General features: G+C 43.0%; 2 protein-coding genes across 3 annotated transcripts; both read left to right on the plus strand.

Annotated features, from left to right (window-relative positions):
• The first annotated feature begins 52 nt into the window (after positions 1-52).
• On the plus strand, positions 53-14122 carry LOC101920451 (fatty acyl-CoA hydrolase precursor, medium chain-like). The gene is made up of 15 exons (XM_013297900.3): positions 53-1511; positions 3542-3677; positions 4425-4629; positions 5326-5470; positions 5909-6042; positions 6383-6536; positions 8695-8796; positions 9936-10040; positions 10159-10209; positions 10723-10863; positions 10970-11056; positions 12055-12202; positions 12402-12533; positions 12839-12911; positions 13342-14122. Exons 2-15 carry the CDS (start codon positions 3605-3607, stop codon positions 13514-13516), a joined length of 1725 nt encoding a protein of 574 aa, XP_013153354.1. The 5' UTR covers positions 53-1511; positions 3542-3604; the 3' UTR covers positions 13517-14122.
• Positions 14123-14470: 348 nt separating this feature from the next.
• PDCD2L (programmed cell death 2 like) lies at positions 14471-20142 on the plus strand. Of its 2 annotated transcripts, none has more exons than XM_055818541.1 (7): positions 14471-14657; positions 14798-14961; positions 15052-15112; positions 16047-16450; positions 17556-17669; positions 19311-19459; positions 19992-20142. In XM_055818541.1, exons 1-7 carry the CDS (start codon positions 14544-14546, stop codon positions 20120-20122), a joined length of 1137 nt encoding a protein of 378 aa, XP_055674516.1. In that variant the 5' UTR covers positions 14471-14543; the 3' UTR covers positions 20123-20142. The 2 variants fall into 2 exon arrangements, with proteins under 2 accessions (XP_055674516.1, XP_055674517.1); XM_055818542.1 differs by having other exon boundaries at positions 15052-15078; positions 16004-16450.
• Positions 20143-21240: the final 1098 nt, after the last annotated feature.

The raw sequence follows: 21240 nt of genomic DNA on the forward strand, positions 1-21240 counted from the left end.
CTCATCTGATTTAGATACAGAAATGTCCTCTGTGGAAAAATAAATTAAACTTAAGACTGTTCTGCTTTCTAAGTTGGTTTTACCACAGTGATAGTATATTTCTGACTGTTGTGATACATAATCTGTAATGGTAGTCCTGGAATTAAGACTTCTCTCAGAAGTTAGAAAAGGGAGAAATGCTCTCCACTACCCACACTTTTTTCCTTTTAAATTTGGCCATAATTTCCCTAGAAGGATCCACGCTGGTAACATTATTTTCACGCTTTCTGTCTTTTCCATGGTGTGTTACATTGTGCTTCAGGCTGTTCTCTGTGCCATCAGTCAGTTCCAGGTGCTCTGCACTGGGTCACAGGCCTCCATTACTAGCACTGGAGAGAGATTTGTTTGTACCAGAATTGTTCCAGAGTCCTTACTGGCATGGACTACCAAGAGCAAGTCTTGAACACTTCATTTCAGTGTTGTCAAGAACTTCTTTCTCGGGTCTGTTTTGTTTGTTCCCTGGATCTGGCTCCTAGACTGCTCCAGCTCCCAACCTTATTCCTGACCATACTGCTACCTCCCAGCAGCCTTACGCAGCTCCACAGATCCTGTGGGGCACTAGGCACCGGTTCCCCGCTTCTTTCATCTCACCTCTATATCTCTGGAAGAATTTAAGGTTATTCATGGCTAATAATGTCCTACAGCAACTAACTGGCCATCCCTTCTTTCTGAATATTGGAAGAAATTGGGTAGAATTTCCTATGTCTTTCCGCCCAGATTCTGTTGCCAGTCAGAACTCAGGAGGTAGGGTTAGGCTGTTAGCCCAACTGCTGTTCTGGTAAGCAGGAATTCCTGCTGGCCATCTGCCCCTCCTCCTTTGTTTTTGCTAATATGTTTTGTGAGGGGAATATAATCTCAAAATAGTCTTGATAAATTTTCATTGCGTGTACAATTCCCCTGAGGTCCTGTACCGCTCCCTTTAAAAGGAGATAAACAGGCAGTATTGTATATATATGCACAGAATATATGCTTATCTTCTAAGTGTATGCAGAGAAGTACAGCAGAACTGACTTCTGCTATGACTATGCACGGGCATAGTGCTAAAAATAAATCACAGTCGGAAAACGTCAGAAGATTTTACTCCTGTCTACTTAGGCGTGAGTGCTCTGATACTCCGTCTCATCCCAGAAACACCCTGGTGTGAGACTACCACATGCCAAAGTGAGAGAGTGTTAAAGCTCTCCAAGCTTCATAGATTACAGCTCTGTTTTATACACTCCAGCTTCACTGAATACTCATGAGGGGCTCAGTAAAAAAAACAAACTGACCCTGTTTTAAACGCAGATGTCTAAACACTCCTGCCATACGTACTTGAGGCAAAATGTAATTGTGAGCTCTTATTCAATTATGGGCCTATAAATCTGATGTTTGTCTCTATTTTTTAGCTGTTGAAATCAAGAAAGATAGCAGGACATTGAAGTATAAAGAGGCAAATGTCATATGGCAGGATTTTTTTGTGATTGATCCATGAGGTACGTATTATTCACTGATGTAGGGTAAGGTGCAAAATATTCTGTATTAAAATTAAATGCCAAAAGGATTCAATAATTCCACTTGCCAGGTATGTAGCACTGTCTCCAGATTCCACAAGTTTAGTCTGTGTCACTAGAGTAGAAGTTTCCACATTTCCAGAGCATACAGACATACAGATCATGCTTGCAGATCCATACAAAGTATCTACAGGCAAGGCTTTAGGGATCTACAATCCCATCTCTTTATTATCTTCTCGTAAGTAAGATTGGCAGAGTTTGCAGAAACTGGTTTGCACTGGTAATATTTTCAGAATGGCCCCCTCTCTGGGACTGTGGATGGGACATGAGCTGAGACATTTTGCAGAATGTGTACTTGGAGAGTGAAGTAGTGAGTAGAGCAAAGATTAAAGAGTAAAGCTGGGAAAATAGAGTAGTAAATGAAGGGGGAAAATAAAGGAAAAGCAAATGGGAAAGGACAGAGTTTAGTAGAATCAGTAAATATCAGGAGATAGAAAATAAATTGTTTATGGAGGTAAATAAAGTTTGTTACAGCAAAAGTAGAGAGCAGCAAGCAGAGCATTTGACTTTGCAGCAGAGGACCCCTCCTGTAGTTTGTGGGTCACAAGGGAGTCCTGAGGCATGCATGCCCATCAGGATGCAAGCCGAGTCCCAAGCAGGGAATCTTCTAGTTCCACCTCACGTAGAAACAGGTTTCCCGCGCCAGGAACCAAAGCAGTCCAGGGTAAGTGAGGACAGTGGAAGAATTTGCAACAGCATTCAAGCAAGCAAACAGGAGTGCAGAGTTTACTACTACTTAGTACTTCTGCCCTTGGCTTCTAGCAAAACTTTGTCACAGAGACAAAGATGGGAGATAACTTATGCTAAACTCCATCACTTGTACTCCAGGCACCTGTTTCCACTCATTGCATTTGACAGCACATACATCTATCAATACAGTGTAGACTGTACATTCATAACAGTGCAGACTAATCGCAGACCAGTTTTATTGACCTTTAGTGTCATGAACTTCACTCGAGAAACAAGAAAAAAGTCTTTCAGAGAACATCTATACAGCTATAAAAATTTGACGATGAAGTTATTGTCCACATTATTTTCTTAGAAACTCAATGTACAGTGTTATCCCATTTGCCAATGTATACTGTGCACTAACCGTACACTCAGAGATGGCTGCTATGCACGCTAGCATAGCATTGGCGTTGTTAAAGTGTAGCTGCTGCAGTGCAGAGCTTGCTCAGTACAGAAAGCAGGAGTCCGGATCAACAGAGCAAATGCTCAAGATACCCAGCATGTGCTGAAGGTGTACCTGGCCACAGCTTGCTCTCTGAGCAGCTGGGTTTAAAGTTAACCGGGATTTACTTATAAGGGCTGTAAATCACACCTGTGCAGATATACTTGGGAAGATTTGGGATGCAGGACACAAGCACAGCCGTAGTACACAGGATCACTAGATGTATAATAGCTGTGTTGAACTAATGTAATGACTGTGGGTCTTTATGACTCAGCTGAAATCAAAGGTGCAAGCAGTAAATCAATCTATAGAAAAGTTGTCTCTGCCAACTGAGAATTCACATGATATAAAACTGCATAACAGCCTTTCTGGGGGAAGAGCTACTGAGCCTTGACAAACAAAAGAAGGTGGAGCCCACTACCACAATCTCTTCGTTCACGTAGGCAGAAAATCTCTTTTTTTTTCTCTTCAGCTATCTCTTCCCTCTCTTTCATCTCATGCTCTAATGATAGATGTGAGTTCACACAGTAGTTCATAAAGCCTCCTGATCTTTCAGGGGTTTTGAACGTATAGTTACCACTCAAATCCTTTAATGCTGTTCCCACACTACAGAAGTTGGATAATCATCTCTTTAGTGTTGCAAAACTTATGTGTTGCATTAGATGCCAAACAAACATCCCTGAACACACAGGACTGAGTGACATGTGGGATAACCATCCAGCAGGAAAAGCTAAGATTTTTCTATTATTGTTTTTTAAAAAACATATAACTTGCATAACAGTAATACTTAGCAGAGTATATAAGGCGACAGGCTGAGGAGAGGACTATGTGACCAGCTTGCAAAATGGCAGCTGGAAAGGACACATCACTGCTGTCATTGATTCTCACCGTTGGAGTCACAGCGCTGGTAGCTACTGGTAAGCCTCAGAAGGGTTTTTCCCTATCGCTTTCTGTAAGGAAATAGAGCACATGTGCAGCTTGCTCACCTAGGGGAGCCCCTTGCTGCATAGAAATTAAGTCTGAATAGCAAATAGTTCTTCATTTCTTTTTGTGATCTGCTTTCAGTCATTTGTCATGTTTGCCTTTTTTGCAAATAGCAAAATCAAATTCCTGTCCCAAAATCTTGTCTGATCTGAGGCAGGTCAGGCCACTGTACCACATTTGTAATTTGGTACTGAGAACTTTCAAACGGATCTTAGAATGAATCTTACCTAAATGTTAACCGTATTTGTATATGCCATACTACTTTCAGGTGTGTTAGAATTTTTTTCTTTTCGCTGTACATACTGTCAAGGGTCCAGAATATATTTCATGTGTTCACAGGTCTTTTCTTAAAAAGAAAATACCTTTTCTTAATGAGAGCAATCTATCGGACTTCTAACAACCTGGATCAAAAAGGTTTAAAGTCTATATGCAATTACCCATATTTGTGTATAGTGAGACAATACATATGATATACCTGAGGGAGATTATACATACAAACCAATTAAATTGAAGGCTGAAATAATGTCAGCTATACTGATTAGAGTTTGTTGAAGCCTCATGCGCGAAAATGAATTGTTTAAGTGAACAGAAGGTGTATATTTAAGTAGCTAAAGCTCTTAGAAATCTAGCAATTATTTACAAATAGACCAGTTGTGTGACTTTGTGCTCACATTTCCCAGGACAAAAAGCAGAGCAACCAGAAGTGATGACCAACTATGGGAGAGTACGAGGGTACCAATTCAAAGTAGACGCTGCTGGGAGGAATGTAAATGTCTTTCTGGGACTTCCTTTTGCTAAGCCTCCAGTTGGACCACTGAGGTTTTCTGAACCCCAGCCACCCGAGCCATGGAAAGGTGTCAGAGATGCCACTTCCTACCCACCAATGTAAGAAACCATTGAATTTTTTAATAATTTTATATTATATGCAATGCCAGGACACTGATGTACAGGGAGCATTTGGCCATTACTTAGCAATGTTTATAAACTGTGTAACTTTGGAGCAGAAACAGAAAGAAGCCGAGGAAATGTTGGAATGCACTATTAGAAGAAACAAATGCCGAGGGAGTCACATGCTTAATAGGACACATAAAAAATGCAGACCAATTCTAGCCTATATTGTAAATGTCTTACTCCATTTGTACTGCTGCCCTTGTTTAGTGTCTCAAGCTTAATACCTGCCATTACAATAAAAAAAACTGTTGAAGATGTAAAAATTAATTTGCATTTTCTTTTAAGCAATTTATAGCCATATGTATTTTCAGGTATATTCCTGTAATATTTTGAAACATGCAAAATTATATCTGCATGTCACTGTGTACTGCTCTAGACTGTGGCTCCTTTTCATGGATCTCCTTAATGCCATGTCAAAGGAAGAAAATATATTAAAAATGAAAATAATATTTTATGTTTTCTGTTGCCAACCATGTAGAAATGTATTAGAGCTTGCTTTCTGGTTTGCACTTGGTTGTGTAAGTACAGAAAAGCTACACTTAGTAGCTCTGAGGTTTTAGTTATTTGTTGTTTATTTGCTTTTTAGTTATTTGTTTAGTTATATTGCTTGTTATTTTTTCATTTATTCAGGTGTCTACAGGATAAAGAACTAGGACAGTATTTTTCGGATGTTGTTACTAATAGAAAAGAGAATGTTCTTCTCCAAATGTCTGAAGATTGCTTATACCTAAATGTGTACACACCCGTTTCTACAGGAAATCAGGAGAAGCTGCCTGTAAGCAAAACCATTACAAAACCACTAGCAGAATTGTTTTACAGCAAACCTACAATTTGTGCTATATGCAAACTTAAGGTGCGGTTTTGCAATGATGCTCAAGTTACATGCTTTGCCCCAGTAAATGTTTGTTTGAGAGAGACAAAATCTGATTTTACAAATAAAATTTTATTGACATTTTAGCTAGGTGATGTTTGATTTCCTCTAAATAATCTGTGAAATGTCACAGGGCACTGGTATAATGTAAGTATTTAATCAAACCACTGCCATTTTGTAAGACTGCAGGCCTCATATTTAAAAGACTTCTACCATTTGTGACATGTAATCTGAAAGAGTCAGGAGTGAAACAGTACCAAATACTGTATTTTGTTTTATATTTAGTTTTTATCACTGGAAGCTGTTATCTGTGCTGGATTGTTCTTTGTTTTGTTTTTCCAGGTCTTTGTATGGATACATGGAGGTGGATTCATTTTTGGAGCAGCTTCATCATATGATGGTTCAGCATTAGCAGCCTTTGACAATGTGGTGGTTGTAGTAATTCAGTACAGATTAGGTATTGTTGGATATTTTAGGTAAGATTTTATTTCAGGTTTTGCTAAGTGATTTCCAAAATTATGTGTGCAAAACCTTTGTGAAGAGATGTGCAGAATACTTTCTTGTGCAAAGACACTATACATTGCTTGATTACATATGCAGTAGTTGGGAACAATTTACAGGTCCCAAGTCAGCTTCCAAGTCTGTTCTTGTTCATCTGCTACTCTCATCTCAATACTTTCTGAGACATTTAGTTTTCAGTTGTGTAGAGAAGCTCTGTGTAGAGAATGGCAGCTGATTTCTTATACCACAGATTTTATTTTTCTCTGCCTTGTTTCTTGCACTGAGTATTTAAACAAATCTATTCTTTCTCTGCAGCACTGGTGATAAGCATGCTCGAGGTAACTGGGGGTATTTAGATCAAGTAAGAGCTCTTCAGTGGGTTCAGGAAAATATCATATATTTTGGAGGAGATCCGGGATCTGTCACTATCGCTGGAGAATCTGCAGGAGGAATCAGCATTTCTGCTCTTGTAAGTTCATAGTAATATTGAATTTTAATTACTTAGGGAAAAAACCACTCTCCGCATTAATTTTTAGTACCTGTATGAAAAGTCAGTGAGGAAAAAAGGGATGGTTTTATAGTAAATGACACATTACTTTGTTCTGTAATATAACAATACAGCCTCTGATTGATGAAAATGTTCTATTCATGTCCAAATCTTGTAGTTCAGACCCAAAATGTTATTCCTTATCTACTAAATTAAATTCTGGGGTGTTTTTTTTTCCAGTGCCACAAAAATTTATATTTGTGAGGAAAGTCCTTTAAGAGGATGTATTGCCCATTCCCTGTTTGCTTTGACAGTCACTTGCACAAACTAACCAAGGCAAATAGTCATGATAGAGGAACCAGATGTGCATTTTGTGACCCAGTTGATTATGTTAAATTTTTACATCAACACTGAACACACTGGTTAAAAGGTTCTTCTTCAGTCTCTCACAATTTGGTAGAGATCCCACAGTGAAACGAGTGTTCAGTGATACATGTGATAACAATTCCTATTTCCTAAGCTCCTGCTCTCTGGCCAACAGTTCTTTATTTCCCTTCTGTAACACAGCCACACTATCTTGGACACAGTTATATTTGATCCATATCTGGCTTGCAGTGTAGTTCCATGAAATCTTGGAAGCAAGGTGCTATGGGATGGGAAAAAGCTGGCATAAGCTCCTCATCTCCGAGCTTGTGGAGGAAAAGAAGGTTATCAGGGTTAGTCAGCATGGATTCATCAAGGGGAAATAGTCATGCCTGACTAGCCTGATAGCTTTCTCTGATGGAATGACTGGCTGGGTAGATGAGGGGAGAGTGGTGGATGCTGTCTGCCTCAACCTCAGCAAGGCTTTTGGCATTGTCTGCCATAACATCCTCATGGGCAAGCTCAGGAGGTGTGGACTAGATGAGCGGAGGTGAGGTGGGCTGAGAGCGGGCTGAATGGCAGAGCTCAGGGGGCTGTGATCGGCAGCAGAGCCCAGCTGGAGGCCCGTGGCCAGCGGTGTTCCCCAGGGGTCAGCACTGGCTCCGGTCTTGTTCAACTTACTCACCAGTGACCTGGGCGAAGGGACCGAGGTGCCCTCAGCACGTTTGCTGATGGTACAAAACCGGGAGGAGCGGCTGATGCACCAGGAGGCTGCGCTGCCCTTCAGCCAGACCCGGGCAGGCTGGAGAGCTGGGCAGAGAGGGACCCCCTGGGGTTCAGTAAGGGCAAGTGTAGGGTCCTGTCCCTGGGGAGGGACAGCCCCACGCACCAGTACAGGCTGGGGGTGACCTTCGGGGGACAGCTCTAAGGAGAAGGACCTGGGACTGCTGGGTGACAGCAAGTTGCCCGTGGGCCAGCAGTGTGCCCGGGTGGCCAAGGAGGCCAGTGGGATCCTGGGGTGCATGAGGGGGACCGTGGCCAGCAGGTGCAGGGAGGTGATCCTGCCCCTCTGCTCTGCCCTGGTGAGGCTGCACCCGGAGCGCTGTGTCCAGTGCTGGGCTCCCCAGTTCAGGAGAGACAGGGAACTGCTGGGGAGGGGCAAGTGGAGGGCTGTGAAGCTGATGAGGGGACTGGAGCATCTCCCTTATGAGGAAAGGCTGGGAGAGCCGGGCCTGTTTAGCCGGGAGAAGGCTCAGAGGGGACCTTATCAATGCATACAAGTGTCTTAAGGACAAGTGTCAAGAGAACGGGGCCAGGCTCTTGTCAGTGGTGCCCAGCGACAGGACAAGGGGCAACGGGCACAAACTGCACCACGGGAAGTTCCAGCTGAACGTGAGGAAGAACTTCTTTACCCTGAGGGTGACAGAGCCCTGGCACAGGCTGCCCAGGGAGGCTGTGGGGTCTCCTTCTCTGGAGACATTCAAAACCCACCTGGACACGACTCTGTGCAGCCTGCTGTAGGTGACCCTGCTTTAGCAGGGGGTTGGGCTGGATGATCTCCAGAGGTGCCTTCCAACCCTGACCGTTCTGTGATGCTGTGATCCCTGACAGTGCTGCCAAATCCTTTTGCATAGCTGAACTATGATCAGAGGATACAGTCTTATGACATTTCCTTTCAAAACGTTTCAAATGGCAATCCCTAATACTGAAATTCTAAGACAGTGATCAGAACATCATGCTTATCATGCTTGTAATGCTTGTTCTTGCTTTTTTACAGGTCTTATCTCCCCTGGGAAAGGGCTTGTTCCATAAGGCCATTTCAGAGAGTGGTACTGCAATCAGGGCTTTGTTCACTGACCATCCTGAGAACGAAGCACAAGTGGGTATTTTGTAGTAATTTTCATTATTTTTCCAGATAGTTTTGCATATCTTAAACTGTTTATTCTAAAATGTAGAAACAGATTTTTTTTCTTATGAAACTGCAACCACAGTCATCAAAGACAGTATTTCTGTGTGCAGACAATACATGTTTAATGGTGCTTTGCTTTTCAAATACCCAAATATTCATATATGTTTGAATAAAAGCAAAAGACTAAGGAAGCAAAGAGAGAAGTCAGGGAAGAAGTGTGGAATGTAAAGGAATACTATAACATGTACTGTCTTCAAGAAAAGTTGAGCTATAATTTTTGGCTGGAAAATGGCACCAGATTCTGATTACTATTCCCCTCCTATTTGATGCCTGTTGTGTGCAAATAAATAAAATCTTAATCGATTTGTTTATATTTGAAAATAAGAGCTGACTTCAACCCAATATTTTTTTTCGACTACAAGAAACAGCTTCCAGGAACCTAGAGTCGATAATCTGGGATATAAAAGAGACAACATTATAATGAGCTCTGCCTGTCTAATGAGAGCTGTTACTCCACCCAAAAAGACATCATCAAGAATGGTATAACATGCTCTTTTTACCATTTGAACATGAGGAAGAACTTCTTTACCCTGAGGGTGACAGAGCCCTGGCACAGGCTGCCCAGAGAGGCTGTGGGGTCTCCTTCTCTGGAGACGTTCAAAACCCACCTGGACACGACTCTGTGCAGCCTGCTGTAGGTGACCCTGCTTTAGCAGGGGGTTGGGCTAGATGATCTCCAGAGGCGCCTTCCAACCCTGACCGTTCTGTGATGCTGTGGTCTTCATGGTTGTATTCTGACTGTGCATCACTCACTCCTTTTTGTCATCCTGCCTTCTCAGCCCAGCATGTTATTTACCAGAATGACTATCTTATTCTGTTTCTGTATCAAAATATTTTGGAGGCATGTATTTTGTCCTTCTGCTCAGCCCACAGTGTGAAGGGTTATGAGGGCTTCTTATTTTCTACCTCTGCAGCTAGAACATGGCTGGCTTCAGTGATCCTTGTGCAGAAGTTTAGACAGCCCCTACTGGACTCTCCAGTCTGGTGGCACATAGAGCCGTCCATGGGAAGTACATGAAAAAGTGAGTGTTTGTTTTTATTGATTGCAGAGAATTGCTTTTGCTTCTGGCTGTGGAAAATCCAGTTCAGCTGAAGTAGTTGAATGCTTAAGAGAAAAAACAGAAGAAGAGATAGTACAGATAACACTAAAATTGGTAGGTGAAATTATACTTCTTGTGTTTAAATGACATTTCAAATTTTATCATAATAGAGTATGCTATTGGTGTGCTGTAATATTAAGAGAACTTCAAATGAATGTGACTTTCTTGTCAGGATTTGGCAACCCTGCCGATATGCTATACCTCGCTTGAAAAATGCGAACAGGTAATTTCCCTTTCATTCTACATGGACTTTGAACTATTTGTGTTTTGGTGTCATGCTCTACCAGGGGAAGGAAAAACGTGTAGGAAATGTTAGTTTCTCTTGGAGAACCTGAAAATTAGTTAATATAATAAACTATGTCCTACTTAATATTTCTTATCACAGTGCTGGATCCCATGTTCCTTTGTAGTTTCAACACAGAAATTGTTTTTTTCCCCCACTGCTCCACACATCCATAACAGGATTGAACTAAGAAGAGATGTAAATTGAACATCATCATCTATCTTTCACAAATGGTAAAAATATAATGCTAATCTTCACAGAATCTTCTGCCTAGAGCAGAAAATATGTCAGAGAAAATTTAGAGATGGATTGAATACTGTTATTTTTAATATTTTCACTTGACACTTCATTTGCTTTGCTTTGGAACTACAGTAAAAATCTGAAATTTTTTTCTAGAAGCAAAATTCGTGTATTAATGAAGCTGTTTGTTTGGTTTGGGTTTCTTTTGTCCAGCGTTCCCTGTTCATCAGCACAACTATAGATGGTGTATTTTTTCCAAAGAGTCCCAAGCAGTTACTATCTGAAAAAATGATCACTGCAGTCCCATATATAATAGGAGTAAATAACTGTGAATTTGGATGGGCAGTTCCTACAGTAAGAGACTTACAATGTTGTTATTTATTTTTTGTTATATTTATTTATTTATAACATTTTGTTAATGCAGGATTTTCTAATAAATATGCTTCTCTGTATCATGCAGATAATGAAATTACCTCCTTACACAGATGGTCTGGACACAGATGTTGCATATCAAGTTTTACAGAGCTTCTTATCATCCTCATTTCAGGTAAGACACCATTTTCAGAATAAACCACTGCTGCTTCTTCACCAGCCTGGTTCTGTGTTGTACTCCTGGAGGGGTATATTTTAGAGGCAAACTTTGTTCTGTTTGACAGCTTCCTACCATGGGGCAGTAATGGGCAGCAAACACAGTATATTCCTGTTGCCACTAGCGACTGAAAATGCCCTCTGGATTTCTATCCTAAATGCCCCTCTTTTTAAAAAGGAGTTCTGTGGAAATCCATGAGTGATTCAGGTACCTAAACATAGGTCTCCTGTGACATTTTAGATACCCTAGGTTATCCAAGACATGCATGGTACCAGCAGGTATGACACAAGTCCTATAGAACAAACCCTTCTGAAGCAGAAGCTGGAGAATAGAAAGTAATAACTTGAGATGTTTAAAATGGCACTGAGACCTACATTCAGGTTTCTTGAGGTTTTGCTTCCCTGTAATTTACAAACCTCTTAACTTTCTGGTTCCTTTGTGCTCTCCTGAAACTACTAGAGAAAATTGCAGATTACTAAGTAAGAATTAAGGACTTTATAAACATGGCTAGTACTCGCAATGGATCATTCAGTGTCACAGACATCCATTATGAACTCAGAATGGCAGAGCCCAGGCTTGTTCTGAAAGGCAGTAAATTATGGCCACCTACACCAATAAATGAATGTTATGAAATCCAACATGATTTCTCTGATGAGGGTTATTTCCACAGAACCGAGAACAGACTACCATATCTATTTATCAGCATCACTGACTGATGTTTATCTAAAGATCAAAGATCTTTAGATCTTACAAACCTCTTTTCCCTGAGAACATCTGTATCTGGGTAGCTGTGTGACTCCCAGTTCTGAGCTCTGAGCCACACTCTTACCCAGCTGAGGATTTTCTCTGAAAGAAGGTAATGTTTGGCCAGGGATGTGCAGATGGTACACTCAGTGCTGTTACTCTTTATAATATTCATCAACATTATAAGAAGTGTTTTTATTGTTCATGTTCAGGGTGTTACTTCTGAATTTGTTGATCAAGTATACAATGAATACATAGGGAATACAGGAAACCGTACTCAAGTGCGAGATGGCCTTTTTGATGCAATGGGAGACTCCTTGCTTGTGATTTCAGCCGTTGAGGTGGCTAGATACCATAGAGGTAAGTCTCTAATTCAGCACCTATTAGAAGAAATGTAGAATTCCATCCTGGGGTGTGTCTGTGGACAGTATGCATCACATGTCATTATCCAAGAACTGAGAGTGTTTTCATTGTATCAAAACAGCTTGTGATGAAAGTTTATCACGTTTGGTGGCAGGTATTTTCTCAAACTAACACCCTTCTGTTTATTTTCTACTAGATGCTGGCAACCCAGTCTACTTTTATGAATTTCAACATCGACAAAGTTCAGCGGCAGGTGTTGTACCAGACTTTGTAAAAGCAGATCATGCAGATGAGATTGCCTTTGTCTTTGGAAAGCCGTTCTTAGCCGGTGATGTATCCATGCTTGCTGAAGTATTCTTTTCAAACACCATCTTAATCATTTTGCTTACTGGAGGGCTTGAGAACAGTTTTTCTGTCTTAGAAACACTGGAATCAAGATAAACACTTTCTGTCTTTAGTACTTATCATTAAATCATTCATCTGCAGCTCTCTCCTAGATCTCTGCTCAGGTAAAACTCACATAGCTCAGAGCAACAACTAGAACTGTTTACAGTCTGTTGGAATTCATATATAGCTGCTACTTTTTTGATTATTTGGTTTTTTAATGTTGCCATTTCATCTCTGACTTCGCAGGGTATACTACAGAAGAAGAAAATAAACTTAGCAGAACTGTTATGAAATATTGGACTAACTTTGCTAGAAATGGGTGAGAATCATGTTAATTACAGCTCAAGTTCTGTCTGTGCTGCCTGAAACATACTTATATGCCTGAAGCAATGCTTATATGGTGGTTCCTACAAATTTGGCAGAATTTAAGATAAATATTAAATCATTTTTGTTCTTAATGATTGCAAGGAAAACCTTTTAAATGAACCTGCAAGCCAAAAAAGAAAAAAAATAATCCAAGAGCTACTTCTCCATCTGCAATGGAGTTTTAGATCCAAAAGTAATGGCAATTATTAATTTTTTGCTATTCCACTGTTGAGCGTTTTGTTAAAAAATATCCAACTATTCAGATACTAAAATCACGTAATCTGAGCTTGTGTTGTTAGTTTTCTGAAATTCTCCCAACCTAAGCAGTCAGAGCACAATTGATATGCAAATGGAAAACTAACTTTTCATCATGTTATTTCCAGAAATCCCAACGGAGAAGGCTTGGTCCATTGGCCTCAGTATGATCTGGATGAAGGATACCTGGAAATAGACCTAGTGCAAAAGGCATCAAAGAAATTGAAAGAACGCAAAATGGAGTTTTGGGCACAGCTCACAAAACAAATTATGAATGAAAGGAGAGAACACACAGATTTGTAGGCGTTGTGGAGGGTATGCTTTGCTTTTAAAACCCAAAGTGAAGTCAAACAAAATTCATTTGTCAGGATGCAGAGTTTAATAATCAGCTTCTGACTCGGTATTATGTCATCTATTGTCATGATCACTGTCCTGGTTTCAGCTGGGATAGAGTTAATTTTCTTCTTGGTAGCTGGTGCAGTGCGGTGTTTTGGATTTCCTGTGAGAACAATATTGACAGCACACTGATGTTTTTAGGTGTTGCTGGGTGATGTTTATACTAAATCAAGGACTTGTTGGTTTCTTGGGCCCTGCCAGCAAGAGGGCTGGAGGGGCACGGGACATTGCGAGGGGACACAGCCAGGGCAGGTGACCCAAACTAGCCAAAGAGGTATGCCATGCCATATGATGTCATGCTGAGTATATAAACTGGGGGAAGAAGAAGGAAGGAGGGGAAATTTGGCATTATGGCATTTGTCTTCCCCAGGCACTGTTACATGTGATGGAGCCCTGCTTTCCTGGGGATGGCTGAGCACCTGCCCGCCCATGGGAAGCAGTGCACGGATCCCTAGTTTTGCTTTGCTTGCGTGCGCGGCTTTTGCTTTACCTATTAAATTGTTCTTATCTCAACCCTTGAGTTTTCCATTCCTTTCTGATCCTCCTCCCCATCCCACTGGGTGAGGGGGGAGTGAGCAAGCGGCTGCGTGGGGCTTGGTCGCCGGCGGGGGGGGTCGCGCTGCACCCGCGCTTCTCTACGACCTTCGCCCGGGCCCGGTCCGGGGCGCGCCTTCACGCAAGGTCTCCGGGATTTTGGGGCGCCTTCAGCCGGCGCCTCCCGCCGCCCCCCGCACGGCTGCTCAGCACCGCGCCGACACCGGAACCCTGCGGCTTGCCCAGCGCCCTGCGGGGGGCACGGACCCGCCGCCGCCTCACGGGCACGGCCGCCGGCCCCGCGAGCATGCGCACAGGCGCGTCCCCGCCGCTCGGTCGGGCCGGGCCCAGCGATCCGGCGGCGCGTGTCCGCCGGCGGCCGCCGTAGCCAGGCGCTGCTATGGCGGCAGGGCCGCCCGTGCTGCTGGGGCTGCGCGACGCCGCCATGGTGGGGCCGTGCCGAGGAGGCGGGCTGCCCCCCGCCTGGGCCACCAGCAAGCTGGGGGGCTCCGCGGTAGGGGCGGGCCGGGGGGGGAGGGTGGCGGTGGTGGTGGCGGCGGCGGCGGGGCCCTGCCCCAAGGGGGTGGCGGCCCGGCCGGCTGTCGGGGCGCCCTCGGCGCGTCTCCAGCGGCGCCCGTGCTGTTGCTTTTCCAGGACTGGGTGCCGCGCGTGCGGGCGGGCCGGCCCCGCTGCGGGCTGTGCGGCGGGGAGCTGGCGCTCCTGGTGCAGGTGTACTGCCCGCTGGCCGGCTCCCCCTGCCACCGCGCCGCCAGCGTCTTCGCCTGTGCCGGGACGGGCTGCCGGGGAGCGCCGGGCGGGTGAGTACCGCACCGCGCCGCGCCGCGCGGGGCAGGGACCGGCCGCGCGCGCCCTGACCCCGCTCTCTTGTTTTTCCCCGCCCGCCGCAGCTGGACGGTGCTGCGCGCCCAGAGCCTGCCGGAGGGGGCGCCGGGCCGCGGCGCGGAGCAGGTACCGGGGGGCGGGGGGCGCCTTTTGTATGCGCTGTCGGGTGCCCGCAGCCCCCCCAGGCGGCCGGAGGGGGGGGGGGGAGGCGGGAGGAGGTTGCGGCACGGCCCCGGTGGCGGGGCACGGTGAGCACTGCGCGGGATTTACCAGAGGATTAACTTCGTGTTCCCGAGCTGCGTTAGGCTTGTGTTCCAGCAGAGACCGCAGGCCAGCTCTATGCTCAAAACTGATATTTAGTACTTTTAATTCCTTGAGCTACCTCAACGTTACTTTTGAACTTTAAATGGCTCGGCTGTTCTGCTTAGGTTTGGGGGTTTGATCTTTAAGATGCCCGATTTTCTAATTTTTACAGATTTTTCTTTAAATTTATCATCAGTTTTCCTTAATCTGATTTGGTTCTCATTAATATACTTCTGGTATTTTAGCTCATGAAGAAAAACTGCATGTTGGCTTAAGGCTGAAAGAGGAGGGTGGCAGTCACAGGTGGTGGCAGGCAGAAAGTGGTAAATCTTGGTCTGTGGGAAACAAGCTTATACTCTGATAAAATGATGATGGTATCCTTATTGTTTTTGTTATTTTCCTCCGTATTCTGTCCTTTGAGCTTACTTGTGGCGCAGGGACTGTGCTTCAAGTAAATGTACCCAAACTGTCAGCGGTCCTGCCAGCAGCCAAGGTATGGCAACATGATGTACAAAGGCCATTCAAAAAGCCAGTGAATTCTTGTTCCAGTTCTCCAGTGTGCAGTGTTTTTTGCCATAACTACACTGCTGCGAAAAGTAGGTGTGGGTATGCTGGTAAGTACCACTGTGAGGAGAATGGATGAAATAACACTAAGCATTAGGTGAAGGTTTTAGTTTTCTTACCTATTATCAACCTGTATTTGAAGTGCATTAGGGTGGCTTACCTTGACAATGCTCTTTTTGCTTTTCCTTCCCAGAAACAAGAATCTAACTTTGCTGCAAAGGATTGGTGTGATGAAGCAGATGACTGGGGAGTCTGTGATGGAGCAGAATCTCCTGCATGTGCTTCCCTTCAGCTGCTTGGTTTAAATGAAGCGGTGAGCAGCTCCGTGTCCAGAGAGGCGGACTGTGCATCCCAGTTCCAACAGCTTCGCTTGTCTGAGGCTGTGGACGGGTCAGGTTCCCTGAATGCACACTCTCCAGTCAGTGAGGGAACGGTAACGGCAACATCTAGTTCAGCTCCTGTGTTCAAGCCCTTTTACATTAGTGTTGTGGATGAGGAAGACTACTCTGGTTTCATTGATACAGATCATGCAGATGAGCTATGGAAGGAGTATCAGCAGAGAGAGGGTGTTAATTTGCAACAGTTGATGTCAGAAAGGTGAGAACGGGTCTGGATTTCATGCTGAAATTGAAGGGATTACGTAGTTTCCTGTATGCTGATTGATAATCTAAATCTGACTCTCCAAATCTGAATGCTTTTTGTTTGTAACTGGCTCCTTCAGGAATCATTGGTGTGTAGTGCTTTGCTGGGAGATCATAACAATGCACCCAGTTCTGACAGATTGTGAGTTATTTGGAGATGCATCTATTTCTGAGTGACTGAGCAGTTGGAATGTCCTTGGGCTCCAGACAGAGCAGTGGACTGTCAATCTCTGAAACTAAACCAGTGTGGTTTAAACAGTATTTTATGCTAAATGACACGAGCTTATATTGAAACGTTTGCCTTTTTGGTTTTTTCTTTACAAGGCTAAAGTTTTTCTTCTATTCCAATTGCATTATTAAGAGTGTAAATACTTAGGGATTTTGGCTAGAGGCTAGGATGATGGTAAGACTCCTGAAGATTTTTGAAGGTGTTTGAAAAACAATTTTTGAATGTAGTTACTGGAAATATTTCCAGTATTAACTTAGGTGATCACAGCAAGCACATATCCAGGACATTTGTCTTTTGATTGTATTAACAAGTACAGTGAATTTTCCTGAATTGTGAACAACATTGACTTTCTTGATAACTAAAGCTACTGTCAATTGCAGAGTCTGCATAGTATGCTCTTTAGAAGCGGTGTTACTGTTGAGTTTTGTTGACCTGTATAGAATCATAGAACTGCTTAATTACACTTAATTCAAAATTTAAAAAGACATCATACTTTAAAAGCTAAAAAAACTTCTGAGAGGTTACTAAAGGATTGAGTTGTTTGGGGCTTTTTCAAGCAGGTATCTGGTGGATTTGAATCTCATGCAGGTAGTGCAGGTAGTTTTGAAACACCGTTAGTAATTGTAAAACACCAGAAACTGAAAGACTAGAAGCAAAATGTTCACTTGCAAGCTCTAAAGGGAAGTGACTCTTAAATTAACATGTATAATTTTTTTTCAGTGTACTTAGTGTCATTTAATGTGAATGTATTGTAACCATTGCATATTTAAAGCATGCTTATTGTACTGAAAATCTTACTGGAAATTTTGTTTCTTTTCTTGTTTTCTTATAGTTATGCAGGTGAAGGTGATACTGAAAAATACGAGAAGAGCGAAGTCAAAAGCAGGGACCCCACGTTCCATAAATTTATGAAAAGAATATCTGTGTGTCCTGAACAGATTCTGAGGTATGTTTATCATCTGGTTGTAACAGGGAAATACAGGTCATATCTGTGTGTGTTAGTACAGATATGTACTAACAGTATAGATTGTTGGTAAATAAACTATTTCATTGGAAATACACGTATGTTTTTATTAATCAAAGAATTTGCTAAGAGAGCTGTTGCCATGCCTGTGTGGTCAGACTTCAGCCCCTGGTTGGGCTTTTTTTATACAAAGTGTAAGGAAATGAGAAGCAAAGCAGGATCAGAGGCCCCAGATCTGGCTGTGGGAGACATTCTTCAACATAAGACCTGATGAGAACAGACCCAGACTGTCTTTGAAGGTTCACAGAAATCCAGACATGGAGGTTTTCAAGAGACAGTTTTGAGTTGAAAGTATAATGCACAGTGAGCAGTATGCCGCTGTGATAGACTTCCAAGGCTGTCTGCACCTGTGAAAATTTGTAACCTTACCCTAATTGCTTACATCTCAGTCCTTGACATGTTACTGAAGTAAGAGATTACTTGTTCTAAAGCCTGAGTTGTTCTGGGGGTTACTGTGATTACCCCTCAGGACCCTGCAGTCTTTAGTTCTTGTAAATCTGTTGCTTTTCCTAGAACAAAAGCAGGTTTAACCTCACAGCAGCTGCTTTCCCAAAAGAGGAGTGAATTCTGAATGCAAGTATAACAAAGAGTTCAAATAATAAATTATTCATAGTACCAAATAATACGCATAGTTTTAATGGATCCTACCAAGGGTTAGTTTTTAAGTTCTTTGTTCCAGAGAGTCCAATGCAGCCTAGCTGGTCAAGCTGTCTCAGTGTAGTGACAGGACCTTTGTTTATCAAGTTTCCAGAACCAGGTGGAACTAGCTGGTACCTTTTTGATGAGGAGGTAAAGTCTGAGGGGCTGGTTACACAGATAAGAAGCATTAGAAACTTTCATTAATTATCTATCAGAAATGATAGGGAAAATGTATTAAATGCAGAGTGCAAGTTACATTTTCAGAAAATGTTTTTTCCACTGGATCTATCACTTTGTAGTATTATGCTCTTTTAATTTTCTGTTCTTATAAAACATCACCTCTGGTGATCCCTGTGACTGTCACTAGTTCTAGTTATAATCTTTACGTGGCCCTCCCATTGCCCTTCATGGCTGTGGTGAGTACGCCTCTTAGACCCTTATTTCTCCTGGGCTCTGTTGACATTCAGTGGAAACCATCTTTGATGTTGGTTTCCTGTTAATTGTGGAGCTCTTATAAATAAAATGTTGGTTCTGTGGCATAACTACAGTGGTTTTGAGACCTATTCTATGTTGAGTATCTTCAACTGCCACAGATTAAGCATTCCGATTTTCAGGAAAGTGTAGTTTGGTTGATGGAGTCAGCTACAGCGTATTTTGCAGGTGTCAGTTCAAAGCATTTGTCTCTTTTAAATCCAGGTGTTTCTTTAAGACTTTCCAAGTGTTGGCCTTCCAAATATTTCCCCCCCATCTTTATTCTTTGTGTGATGGCTCATCTGAAGCTTAGACAACGATTCTGGCGCATAACAATGTTTTTTACTTCAAGCAAGTTCAGAGGTTTCAGAGAGTCCCAACTGTTGCCAACATACAAGTTTTCCTATGAAGATTAGATTTTAAAAAAATTACTTTTTTCCTTTCTTGTTGTAGGTACTCCAGGGGTGGCCAGCCTTTATTCATAACGTGTCCTCCAGCCAACATTAGTGAAGGTATTCCAGCCTGCAGTAACTGTGGAAGCAAAAGAGTATTTGAATTTCAGCTCATGCCAGCGCTGGTCAGCATGCTCCAGAGCGATTCAGGTGGTGACCTTTGATTTAGCTGAATGAATACTAGAAACAGTCACCTTCTTGGTAAAGTTTAGTAAACTGCAGTTTGGATTGTTTCTTGCTGATGTGTTTAATTAGCTACAATGATCATCTTACATAGAATCAACTGTTTTCCATTATAGATTTCACTCAGCAAAAGATTATAACTCTGGTTTATGGATACTCTGTGATTACAACTTGATTTGCTCACTAATGAACTTCAATAACAGCAGTATAGATAATTCCATGACCTTGGGAGTAATTGGTCTTTATTGCCTCTTAAACGAGGCCTTGGAAAATAATAAATATCATCAGATAAGATTGCGGACAGTTAAGAAGCTCTTTGGAAATTCTGAGTCAGCTTGCTTTAAAAATCTTTAAAGTTAGAAAATGCTTTGTACATAGGAGACTGAATATGAAAAATTTTCTGAATTGGCAAAGATTGAAACATAGCAATAAGCAATGGCCCTTAGTTATGTCATTTTTCATACCTTTGCATTACATACCTTTATTGCTTTGTTTTTAGATCTGTCAGTGGAATTTGGAACTGCTATAGTTTATACATGTGAGAGAAGCTGTTGGCCAACAAATCATCAAACCCCTCTTGAAGAATTTGTTTTTGTGCAAGAAGACCCAGATCAGAGATTATTTAAATAAATTATATTTCTTGGCATAGATGGAAAGTCTGTTGGTTGGGTTTTTTTTACTACAGGTGAAAGTGTGTAATTATGCAACAGTCTTCCTTGCATGTGGTGAAAAACCAAATTCGTTCGATCACATTGTGCTTATTTCCAAGAATAGCCAATTGAAGTATATATTAGCATGCCTCTAAAATGTGGTGACGGAAAACTTGCATACTTTGGTTACACATGGAAATCTAAGTGTAGAGATTGTTTCGTGATGCTAGTTACACTTAACGTTTGGGGAGGAAAGTAAGGGAGAAAGAGTGTCTTGTTGCAGGAAGTTATACTGTTAGCATTCATCAGCCGGACAGGGAGCTACTAGCAGTGAGGAACTTCATGTAGGCTTGATTTTGATTTTTTTTTTAAATAAATCTACTTTGTTTTGACCACAGGTTAGGAATTCATTGGGTAGTGGCTGGAAGGGCCTTGCTGTCACTGTAGTGTTCTACCATGAAGCTTTTCTATACGTTTTTTCCAGTGGATAAGTTACATTGGCATGCTTAAATGGGCTTGGACAGTCATGTTGCTTTGGGTGGGAAGAGGTGGAGGGTTGTGTTGGTGCTGCTGTTCCTGCAGCGGGGAGCGCGGGGCAGGTGTAGCGCCCTGCTCCTTAGCACCAGCTGGTCGTGCTGCTTTGCTTTAAAACACTCTGAGTTCCTCTGTGGAGTTCCCTGTTGGCTTAGGCTAAATTGCAGTATTTTAATTGACTTAATGGAGGAGTAATTTAAGTAAGTGTCCTTAAAGCGTTTCGTACAGGTTTAATGCTGCAGCACTAAATGAATGCACTAGAAGTGTGGATCCAAAAAAAAAAACCAAGGGGGGATGGGGTGATGCTGAAGGGATGGACCGTGTGTGCAGAACGACTTTGTGCGGGGGAGGGTTGCAGCAGGCCCGGTGAGCTCCTGGAGGCCAGCCCCTAGCCCAGGCTAACGGCGCGAAAATCCCCCGCGCCCGCAAGGGCGCTCGGCCCGCTCGCTCCCCCGGCCAAGCCCACGCCGTGGGCCGAGCCCCGGCTGCAGCAGGCGGGCTCGGTCCGGCCCTCCCGCCGGTCGCTGCGGGGCCGCGGGCAGCCCCTGGGCGGCGGCGAGAGCG

The sequence above is a fragment of the Falco peregrinus genome, chromosome 14 (genome assembly GCF_023634155.1).
Source record: "Falco peregrinus isolate bFalPer1 chromosome 14, bFalPer1.pri, whole genome shotgun sequence".
Classification (NCBI taxonomy): Eukaryota; Metazoa; Chordata; class Aves; order Falconiformes; family Falconidae; genus Falco; species Falco peregrinus.